Genomic DNA, 12243 nt, shown 5'->3' with positions numbered 1-12243 from the left:
AAATGTATATATATATTGTATATAGAAAAAGGAAGAGAGAGAGAGAGAGAGAGAGAGAGAGAGAGAGGGAGAGAGATAGCAGGAGAATTTATCAAATTTAAAATTTATGCCTTACCAATACTTCACTCTTGCTTTAATCCAATTAATCAGCTGACTGGCTCTTCATAGAGCAAAGATAAATGAACTCGAGTGTTAAGGCATAGATATAAAAGTATCTTTACGGGGTTCTAAAAATGGCGCCATTAAAAATATACAGCACAAGTCTTTCTCGCTTGCGGCGCCAACAACAACAACAACAACTACAAGAATAATAATAATAATAATAACAACAACAACAAGAGAAAATAGCAATGATAATAAATACTAGTAGGAACATCAACATAAACATCAGCAGCAATAACAACAGCGGACAACAAAAAGTTAATGACATCATCAGGAGAAGAATCCTCACCACAAAGATACTTAATCGACGATAATAGAAGCAAAAGAATAAAAACGAAAAAAAAACTTATTTTAATGAAAAATGTAACAAATAAAAAATGTAAACAAAAACATTTGCGTAAATAAAAACGCTCCGCAAAAAACTGACGTAGATATATAAATGTCTACAGATATAAGATCGGGTGTAAATTTAATATGAATTAAAATATCATAGATACAAACACCCCAAACAAAAACATAGATATAAAATGAGAATTGATGCGCCAAAGATATGAAAATGTAAACAAAATGAGAGAAACATAGATATAAAAGTTGTATGTACCGAAAAATAAACGAAAAATTCGCGGCGAAAAATACAATATCGTAAAGAAAAAAAGGAGGTAAAAAGAATTTATAACATAAATACTTAAACAAAACACACTACACCCAAATGACATCTTGTACGGGATTTACATACTTTTACAATATCTCAGAAGCTTATGTGTGTATGTATGTATATTATACATACACGTGCACATACAAACACACATACAAACACACACATATACATACACGCGCACATACAAACACACACATATACATACACGCACACAAACAAACACACACATATACTTACACATATATACATACAAACATGCATACTTGTATATTTTTTTTTATTTTACTTATTCATTTATTACACATAGAAACATATAAAAACATGTACAAACGCATATATACATTAGTCTCACATACGTATGGACGCACACACGTACGTACATACATACAAACTTAAGACATACATTCTTCAAAAGATGTTTGACACATACATGCAAGCTTATATGTAAGCTTCTCACTTACACTTTCATAAATAAACACACACACACACACACACACACTCTCATACATGAACATCATTTGGATACACATATGTACATATATAAAAATGTGTATAAAAATTATATATATATATATATATATATATATATATATATATATACATATATATATATATATATATACAGATAAATAAACATTTCTAATTGGATAGATAACACACAAACACAAAATGCATAGATGTTTTAGCAGAAGACAAACAAACAGCATAGATAATAGTGCAAGCAAAGAACATTGACCATAGACCATAGAACATCGGAAAGAAGAAAACATAGAACCTTCATATTTTAATAGAAATTCCGGTGTTTTATCGCTCAGAGTGAAGTATATGGTTAGACTAGATGATTCCGAAGTATAGCTAAAATGCTCCTGGTGGTGATGATGACGATGATGTTGTTGACGATGATGTTGTTGATGATGATGTTGTTGCTGTTGTTGATGAAGTTGTTGTTGATGATGTTGTTGTGGACGTTGCGGCTGGCGTTCAAATTGGCGGCCGTGGTAATTATTGAGCGGCTGTTGTTGTTGTTTGTGTTGTTGTTCCATTGTTTGCCAGCCCGGTACGTTGATAGCTGCAGTTTTCAACGACATTAGCAACGATAACAACAACAATAATGACATCAATAATAACAGCATCAACAACAACAAAAACAATAATAACATCAACAACAACCAAACCGCAAATAAGTTTGAAGTAAAGAGAAAGAAAACCCACCAGAGTCCCCTTCGGAATAATCACAAAGTGTTATAAACTTGCGCGTAGAGCCATCTTTTATTACGCCGACTTGATAACAAAATGGCGGCGGACCGGAAGTAGATGGGCCGCCATTTTGAATTACTTTTGTGACGTCATCATCAGACCGAAAGTGGTAACTAAAAATGGAAACGTTGTTGTTGTTTTTGTTGCTGATGCCACCAATTATGTTGTTGGTTTCATGAATGGTATTAACCTTAGGAGGCAGGGAGTTTATGCTAATGCTTTTAATAAATCGCTTATTAATTGTCGTTGTTGACGTTATTGTTTTTGTTGTGGTTGTTGTTGTTGTTGTGCCTGTCGCGGTATAACCAAAAAGATTTTCAATTTTATTCGCAACACAAAATGTTGTTTTTAAAGTCGTTGGTTTCGTTGCTGTCGTTGGATTCATTGATGTCATTAAATTTGTTGATGTCATTAAATTTTTCGACGTTTTTGAATGAAAAAAGACATAATAATCTGTTAAATTTGGTGTTGTTGTTGAAACCACGCCTGTTGATTTTGTTGTTGTTGTTTTTGTCGTTGTGAATGAACTCGTTGAGTTTCCTGTCAAAATGCTTGAACGTTTTGCTCTTTTGATTGTCAGGGATGAAATATTCTCTGGCGTGACCGTCGTCGTCGTTGCTGCCGTGGCTGCTGTGGCTGCTGTGACTGCTGTGGCTGCTGTAACTGCTGTGGCTGCTGGGTATGATGCTTTCAAAAAAGTTGAAATTGTATCTGACCATGTTGATGATATTGATGTCAGCCTGTCAATAAAGACATCGTTCATACCGTCTTCGATTATATTTTTCGTAGCAAAAACATTGTCACTATCACTGCCGTTACTACTCTTACTACTGCTGCTGCTACTACTACTACTTCTTTTACTACTGCTGCTACTACCACTACTACTTTTACTATTATTACTATCCTTGCCGCTGCTAATATTTCTTTCCAATTCAAAATTTTGATAATTCGCTTGGCCGAAAGCAACATCTCTTCTCGTATACCCCCTCCCGCCCATCCCTGAGTGTGACGTAATTAGAACGGGACCGGAAATGACCACCAAAGTTATTTTAAGTCTTTGGTGACGTTTTACTTTTAGCTGCCACGGGCATTTTTCGTTACCGATGTTGTGCTGTCTGGCTATGAGGCTGGATAAATAACCGGAAGTGACGTCATTGTTGTTGTTGCTGCTGCTGCTGCTGCTGTTGTTGATGTTCTTTGTTGTTGTGTTATCATAGTTATCGAGTTTTGATGTATTAGGCGTGTTATCGTTGATTCTGTTGGTTTTGTTAATGTTGTCGTTGATGTAGTTGTTTGCATCATTATTACTGTCGTTGTCTTGATTGCTGCTGTTGTTGTGATTGTCGTTATTATTATTGTTGTTGCTGCTGTTGTTGTTGATATTTTGAAAACAGATCTGATGGCTTGCTGGTGTAGCTGGTTGGAGGTGATTTATAGGAATCATTACGTTTATTGTTATCGTACTGACCATCATCATCTTCGTCGTCGTCATCATCATCATCCTCATCATCATCGTTGTCATTATTTTTATCATCGTCGTCATCGTCATAGCTATAGTCATCATTTCAATTGTCGTCGTCGTCATCATCTTCCTCATCATCATCCTCATCATCATCCTCATCATTATCCTCATCATCGTTATCAGTATCAGCATCATTATCTTTTCCCTAGACACCCCCATCTCAGCGGTCAGGTGACGTACGTCCTGACGTAATTGATGACGTATATGATCGCCCGTTATGAATAATGATGAAGCGCCTAACTTTTATTTTTGCTTTTTTTCATTTATTTTTCCCAATTTCATTGCATAATTATTTCAGAACGTGGTACCGCGTTAGCGTTAGGTACAGAGTGCAAAGAATGTATCTGCTGTGTGTGCTGTATTCTACATGTATGTTGTTGTTGTTTTTGTTTTTGTTGGTGTTGTTGTTGTTTTCGTCGTCGTGTAATCTGTTTGTGGTTAGTTTATAAATTGTTTGTTATAGTTGGAAGAATCGCTTTCGGCCAAAGAAACTTTTTTTCTACCGGAGTTTTGTTTCGGCCAAAAATCGGTCTAAACTTAAATTCTTAAATATTTTAAGAGCAACTATTTTATTAATTTCACCAAAATTTTTGTTTCAAACTTTTTTACTAGAATAAAATGTAGTAATAATAGTTGTAGTAGTTGTTGTTGTTGTTGTATTAGTAGTGGTAGTAGTAGTGGTCATCGTCGTAGTAGTGGTGGTGGTAATAGTAGTAGTAGTAGTAATAGCAGTAGTAGTAGTAGTAAAAGTAGTAGTAGTAGGTAGTAGTAGTAGTAGTAGTAATAGTAGTAGTAGTAGTAGTAGTAGTAGTGGCAGTGGCAGTGAATGTTGCCTGATGTGACTTTTCCTTTTCTTAAATATGCGATCTAATGAATAAAATTGAGTTTAGCGGCTCTGACGAGACGGATTTTTTAGAAGTAAAATACTTATCCAGTATTGCATACATAATATTTATCTACATCGTAAGCATTTTAGTGTAATTTGATTTTTATTTAAATTTATTTTAAATATTTGTTTTCATTTTACATGAAAATTATTATTCATATTTTGTAAAACAGGTAGTATTCTGTATTTTGCATTATTCCATGAGAAAATTTTACTTAATACTTTATATAATATGTAAAAATCATCTTTTGAGAGCAATAATAACATACAAATTAGAAACTTTGAGAATCCATTAAATTGATTGTTGAATTTTAAGAAGAGGGTGGGAGTGCAAACGTATTTGTTAAAATAACATAACCTGTTAATGGGGTGATGCGAGTGTTGGGATTCTAAACAAAATTATTCGACAAACAAACAAACAAACAAACAAACTAACTAACTAACTAACTAACTAACTGACTAACTGACTAACTGACTAACTGACTGACTGACTAACTAACTAACTAACTAACTAACTAACTAACTAACTAACTAACTAACTAACCAACTAACTAACTAACAACAACAAAACAACAACAATAACATGATAGTTTACAGTTACAACAACAAAACTTCAGCAACAAAAACATAATTTTTAACAGTCGCAACAAAGTTCTCGATCGCTTCAACAGATCCATGTTTAAAAAAATCTCAAGTGAAATGGGCACAAAATTTAATACGTAACGCACATTTGAAAGGCAGCGAGACAAATGAAACATAGCGACAACAACAACTTCTGCTACATCAGCACTATCATTAAACATATTTTTGTCATTATGAACATCATAAACAACAACACAAACAACAACACACACAACAACGTAAACAACAACATAGACAAACCTTCAACGCATTTATACTTGACCTCCAGATACAAACTCAGATCACGTGGACAAGGTTTGGCCACATTCAAAATGGGGTCCATGACCCTCACCTGACAACTTCTCTGGCCACCGCATTTTCGGTTTAGTTGTGACGTCACATCCGCCCAACAGCCGACGTAGCCGTGACTTCCGGACACGCAACTTCCGGCGCGCATGCGCCCGAAGCGAGCGCCTTCGATAATAATTACGCTGTTGCTGCTGTTGTTGTTATTGTTGTTGTTGTTTTTGTTGTTGTTGATGTATCGAGAACAAGTAACATTGAAGTGTTGAGATTGGCAGTATGATCTGTAGCCTGATTTGTGTGATGATAATGACGATGATGAGATGATGTTGATGATAAGATGATGGTGATGATAATGGTAATGATGAGGATGATAGTGATGAAGAAATGACGATGATGACGATAATGATGAAAATACGATAATGATGATGAATGTGACGAAGTTAATAATTGCAATAAAAATTAGCGATTAATTAGCTGTGTTGACAACAATAAATTTATGAAGGAACAGACTAATGAATGAATAAATGAATGAATAAACGAATGATTAAATGAATGAATGAACGATTAAATGAATGAATGAATGAATGAACGGATGGAAAGACGGAAAAACAAATGAATAAACGCAGAGTGGATAAATAAATTGATGGATGGATAGATTGCCAATAGTTCTGTATGAAAAATCGTTTCTGTCACTTATGGGATATATTAAGAGGGGCAATAATAAATAATAATAAATAATAATAATAATTATTATTATAATAATAATAAAAATGATAATAATAATAATAATGTTGAAGAAAAAAGATCCTATATATATATATTCGATTGAAATTAATGCGAGGTAATAGCAATATTAATAAATACTAACTAGGAAGAATTTTTAATATATATATATATATATATATATATATATATATATAATATCAACAATAATAATAATAATAATAATACGAATGATAGCACTGTATGTAATTCATCTAAATGTGAAGCAGATATGAATGATGGGGCAGCTTTATGGATAGAAAACTTGTTCTTCTTCTTTTTCTTCATCCTCATCACCATCACTATCTTCATCATCTTTCTCATCATCATCATCATCATTCTACTTCTCGTCATCGTCATCGCCATTTTTTTCTTTATCATTATCATCATCATCATCCTACTTCTCGTCATCATCATCATCTTTCATCTTCATCATCATCTTCTTCGTCGTCGTCAGCAAAAATACTACTACACTGACATCACAACAACTCTACAATACTACCATGCTGACAGTATAGAACGTTTGTGACAATGTATCAACGCTGTCATATATCTTATATGACCAGTTACAGTTTCTTCTTTCCAAAACTAACCATGTTAAAAAATCCTAAAATTCTTACATTACTAATTTTTTACAAACTTTTAAAACAATACTTAAATGTGGTTTATTAAATTTATTAAAAGTTTGGTGTAAATTACTGTAAGCGGGAGATAGTGAAGTTGTTAAGACGGCTGGTCCCAATTTTGCAAAGCTCGGTTTCGAATACACATAGACTCAGGTCAATCCCCGATTTATTCACACACTATTAATACTACAACAATCGTTAGTATTATTTCTACAACTGCAATTTATACTAATTATTTTACTACTCATTCAACTACTAAATAATCCCGATACAATACTGGTGTGGCTATTTCAATTCTATGTGAAGCCGCTGCTTCTGCTACTACTTTTAGTTATAATCATGATAGAATTATAATAATAACGCTATTATTACAGTTATTATTATTAATATTAAGTACTACTAATTCTATCGCCACAGCCACAACAACTACAGTAACCACAGCCACAACAACTACAGTTACCACAGCCACGACAACTACAGTTACCACAGCTAAAACAACTACAGTTACCACAGCCACAACAACTACAGTTACCACAGCTAAAACAACTACAGTTACCACAGCTAAAACAACTACAGTTACCACAGCCACAACAACTACAGTTACCACAGCCACAACAACTACAGTTACCACAGCTAAAACAACTACAGTTACCACAGCCACAACAACTACAGTTACCACAGCTAAAACAACTACAGTTACCACAGCCACAACAACTACAGTTACCACAGCCACAACAACTACAGTTACCACAGCCACAACAACTACAGTTACCACAGCCACAACAACTACAGTTACCACAGCTAAAACAACTACAGTTACCACAGCCACAACAACTACAGTTACCACAGCCACGACAACTACAGTTACCACAGCCACAACTGCTACGGCCACAGCCACAACTGCTACTAGGAGAGCAAAAGTTCGTGCACGTTTATAATTAGTAACGTTCGTGATAGGAGCTAATGTATGGCCGCGTATCCATTCTCATGTCAAACCAGCCGACCGAGTTGAAGATAACGTTCGAATAAAATGGATGAATGCATGGATGGATGGATGAATGCATGCATGGATGGATGAATGGATGAATAAATGTATGTATGGATGAATGAATGAATTAATGAATGCATGGATGGATGGATGGGTAGATAGATGGACGGATGAAATAATTTATAAAAAAAAGATTTAGTTTAACGTTATACATTTGCTTGGCAGATAGATGACTAAATATGGATGAAAAAATTGAATAAATGAATGAATGAACGAACGAACAAACGAACGAACGAATGCATGAATGAATGAACAAAGAATGAATGGATGAACAAAAAAGGAATGACCGATTAAACAGATATAAGTATGAATGAATGAAGGTACGGATGAACGAATGGCAACAATAACGCCCATTCTAGATAGAGAACGCTTCGCGAGTTTGATTGATACCAACAACAATGTGAAAAGTTACTAATACTACTAGTATTATTACTACTGCTGCTGATGCTATTACTACTAATAGCCATTCAAACTCGTCACTACTAATATTGAAAATAATAGTTACAAAAATACTAAATACTGTTTCTACAGTTACAAGTGGAATGATTACTTCAACATTTACAACCAGGGCGTATCTAGACAACTTTGACTGGAGCTGGCAAAATTTTGGAAATGTTTAAATTTTGAAATTTGACGAAGGACCAAGCAATTAACCAAACTTGTACCAGTGGCTGGCGATCTTTTATTGGTTCATCACGTCAATTTTTGATCGATTTTTGACTAAAAACTGAGTTTATCTGAATTTTAATAAGAATATTGTTTCCCACGAGGGCCATGGTCGGCCCCGCCGCTTCAAATCCGCCACTGCATGATGAATCTCTTAACAAACTACCAGCTTATTTCACTATATCAGCGTCACATTTCAACGAACGAAACTGAACTATAGTAATTCATGATGGTGATAACCATTTGGTTGATTCAAGATACTATATAAAATGAAGAATATTTTAGCAACACACTGCTCACAACACGAGGGGCATGGCTACTTCTAGATCTTCCTCTGTTTACAACTACTAATTCAACTGCTACTTGCCGCTACTACAATAACTTCTACTACTACTGCTGCTGCTGTTGCTGTGGCTACTATAGATACTGCTTTTGCTTCTTTAACTATTACCACAATTTAACTGATACTGTAACGATGAAGACGACGACGATGATGATAGTCATGACGATCGTGATTATGAAATTTTTAAAATGGGTTTGATTGATTGATTGAATGATTGGCTGGTTGATGGGTTGATTTGATTTGATTGATTGGTCATGTAGGAACGATAGATTTGAATTTGATTGGTTGGCTGTGGTTTGCATGGAGGTGGGATTTTAACGGTTTCATATTGTACCATGATATTTTGTTATTTGAAAATGAATAAATAAGAGAGAGAAGGAGAGAGAGAAAATTAGAGAGAAAGAAAAAGAAAAAGAAAAAGAGAAGAGTAAGATGATAGGTAATGATGATTTTAATGAGGATGTTAGCGATGACGAGATGATGATGACAAGGATGACGATGATGACGACCTTTCATAGACATAACATCCATTCGATTGTTTTGCAGTCTGTATGCCTTGACGAGCAAAGTGTTGTTGTTGATGTTGTTGTTGTTGTTGTTAAAGTTGTTGTTGAGGTTGTTGTTGATGTTGTTGTTGTTGATGCTGATGTTGTTGTTGTTGATGATGTTGTTGTTGTGGTTGGGGTTGTTAGAAACGGCAGTAGCCTTTGCAAATGTCGCCATTATTTCAGTTGCGACAGCAATTGTTGTTGTTATTATGTTGTTGCTGTTGTTGTTGTTGTTTTTCAATGTTGTCGCGAGTATGAAGATGGCAGTTAAGATGATGTTGACGGTTGAGATTATATTGTTGCTACTGTTGCTTCTCTGGGTTTTGTTGCCTTTGTTTCTGTATTTGATGTTGTTGGTTTTGTCGGTCGGAGACATGTCTTTTTGTCGTTGTGGTTGTTTGTCGTCAGGGTGACTGTCATTCAAAGAGTAGTTTCAGTGTTTCTGTAACTATTTATCATTATTAAAATGTTAATTGAATCTTGTTTAAAAGTGTTCATGTTGTTGTCTTTGTGTTGTTGTTTTTTGTTATAGTTGTAGAAGTTTTGTTGTTGTTGCTGTTGTTGCTGCAATTGTTGTTGTTGTCGTAGATGTCGTAATTGTTATCAGGGCTGTTTCTTACAAGTTTCAACACTATTGTAATGTTTTATTGTTAATCAATGATCAACCCCTATAAAACCTTTCCATTATTTTTATCATGTATCTATCTAACACACACACACACACACACACACACACACACACACACACACACACACACACACACACACACACACATACACATAGACAGACACACACACACACACATACAAACACACACATACAAACACACACATACATAGACACACACACAAACACACAAACACACAAACAAACAAATAAAAAACACAACACATACACACAAAAATATACCTATATTTGAAGCGTTAATAACAAACACCTCAAACTTAAATGCATTTTTGCTTAAAGATGGTTAAAAATTTAATTTAAGCGCCATATCTCTTGGTCTTGGTTGATGCCTGTGAGGTTTGCAGTCTTTCGAAGGAAGGTAAATATTCTTAATTTAATTTTTATTAATTCACCACACACACGCACGCACACAAATGAACAAACAAACACACGCACAAACACACACACACATGGATATGTATGTAATAAAAACGACCAAAGCCGTTAAAATCGACAATGAAAATATGAATAATAATAATTATTATAATTATTATTATTGTCATTATTATGATTTATTATTGTTATAATTTTTATATCATCATCATCATCACCATCATAGCTGTCGCCATTTTTAGTGTTTTGTTTGCCCGCGTTGTATTATCGCCTCCCGAGCTGATGAGATTAGTCCTCATCCTTTTTTATTGGGACAACTACTGGTGATGATGATGATGGTGGTGGTGGTGGGGGTGATGATGATGATGGTGGTGGTGGTGGGGGTGATGATGATGATGGTGGTGGTGATGGTGGTGGTGGTGGTGGTGGTGGTGGTGATGATGATGATGATGATGGTAGAAATGGTTGTAAAGATTTTATTTTTTATTGTAAAAAAATTTTTATAGAAGATATATATTTGTTTAATACAAAAATAAACACTAATAAAATGAATAAACCACAGAATTATTTTTTTAAAAGCAATAAAACATGAAGTACAAAGCATTTTCACCAAGAAAAACAACCACAGTGATTGATTTGTGAGGGTTTCTCTAAAATAACTTTCATCTAACAATGATGTTTAAGTAAAGTTAAGTAAAAAATTATGATGAAAAAGTTGAAATCTTTTCCTGGGAGTCGGAACTCGCAGTTGGGACCGGAATTTTTCACCTGGATTCGGAGTCGATAAACCTTTTCCGACTCTGGAACTCTGGAAAACCCATTAAAAGGTGAAAAATTATATCTTAAGGAGATACGTAATACGTACGTACGGAGATGGTTAAGATAGGAACGTGAAAAATGGTATTAATGCCTTTAATTCTTGATTATTATTATTGTTGTTATTATTATTATTGTTGTTGTTGTTACTATTGTTGTTGTTGTTATTATTATTATTGTTGTTGTTACTATTGTTGTTGTTGTTGTTATTATTGTTATTATTATTGCGGTAATTAACGGTGATTAATATGATAAATGTGAAAGAGATAACGAAGGGTGACTCCGTATTGTTTTAATTCTATTTGTATGTTTTCGTTTGCTGTTGTTCGCATGTTTGGATGTTTTTGCTGTTTGTTTGTTGTTTGACTGTATGTTTGTTTGTTGTTTGACTGTATGTTTGTTGTTGTTAAAATGATATTAATGATAATAATGATGAGAACGATGATGATGATGAAATTATTGCGATGACGAAACGGTAATGAGAGTATGGCGTCTATAAGATGGCAATGAGGATGATAATGAAACGTGGTGATGCTGCTGTCGCCGCTGCTGTCGATGCTACTGTCGCTGCTAAAGGTAATGATAATGAATATAAAAAAAGATGATGATAATGATGATGATAAAGTTGATGAAGAAGATGAAGATACAAATGATGTACGATTCGGATTATGATGTTGTCGCTTTTCAGTGTTGTTTATGTCCGCTTGTTTTGTCTTTCCATGTTTATTGCTCATTTTTTGTGTTTATTATTATTATTATTTATTATTATTGTTGTTGTTATTTTGGCCCAGCCATCACAGTGACCTCTTTTGAACTCAAAGGTAATACAACCAAAACACATATGACATGAAGTGTGCGTGTGTGCTTGTGTGTGTGTATGTGAGTGTGTGTCTGTGTGCGGGTGTGCGTGCGTGTGTGCGTGTGTGTGCATAATGCAATTCTCGCGTATCCTAACCTCTGAG

The 12243-nt window shown here is 34.4% G+C and overlaps 2 protein-coding genes across 2 annotated transcripts in view; both read right to left on the bottom strand.

Annotated features, from left to right (window-relative positions):
* The window catches only part of HELRODRAFT_190270 (hypothetical protein), a gene marked incomplete at both ends in the record, with an annotated part of 10072 nt that extends 7926 nt beyond the window's left edge, over positions 1-2146 (bottom strand). The window contains 2 exons of the mRNA XM_009013031.1: positions 1596-1686; positions 2126-2146. Coding sequence (XP_009011279.1) covers positions 1596-1686; positions 2126-2146 — 112 coding nt within the window. The remainder of the gene's footprint in view (positions 1-1595; positions 1687-2125) is intronic.
* Positions 2147-2400: 254 nt separating this feature from the next.
* Positions 2401-9781, bottom strand: HELRODRAFT_167528 (hypothetical protein; the record flags this gene model as incomplete). The annotated part of the gene is made up of 4 exons (XM_009013030.1): positions 2401-2788; positions 3061-3493; positions 5368-5700; positions 9367-9781. The coding sequence occupies 4 exons, from the start codon at positions 9779-9781 to the stop codon at positions 2401-2403; spliced, it is 1569 nt and encodes a 522-aa protein (XP_009011278.1).
* Positions 9782-12243: the final 2462 nt, after the last annotated feature.

This window comes from Helobdella robusta, assembly GCF_000326865.2.
Source record: "Helobdella robusta unplaced genomic scaffold HELROscaffold_11, whole genome shotgun sequence".
Lineage (NCBI taxonomy): Eukaryota > Metazoa > Annelida > Clitellata > Rhynchobdellida > Glossiphoniidae > Helobdella > Helobdella robusta.
Note: the sequence above shows the minus strand (reverse complement) of the source record. Positions and strands in the feature narration are given on the sequence as shown.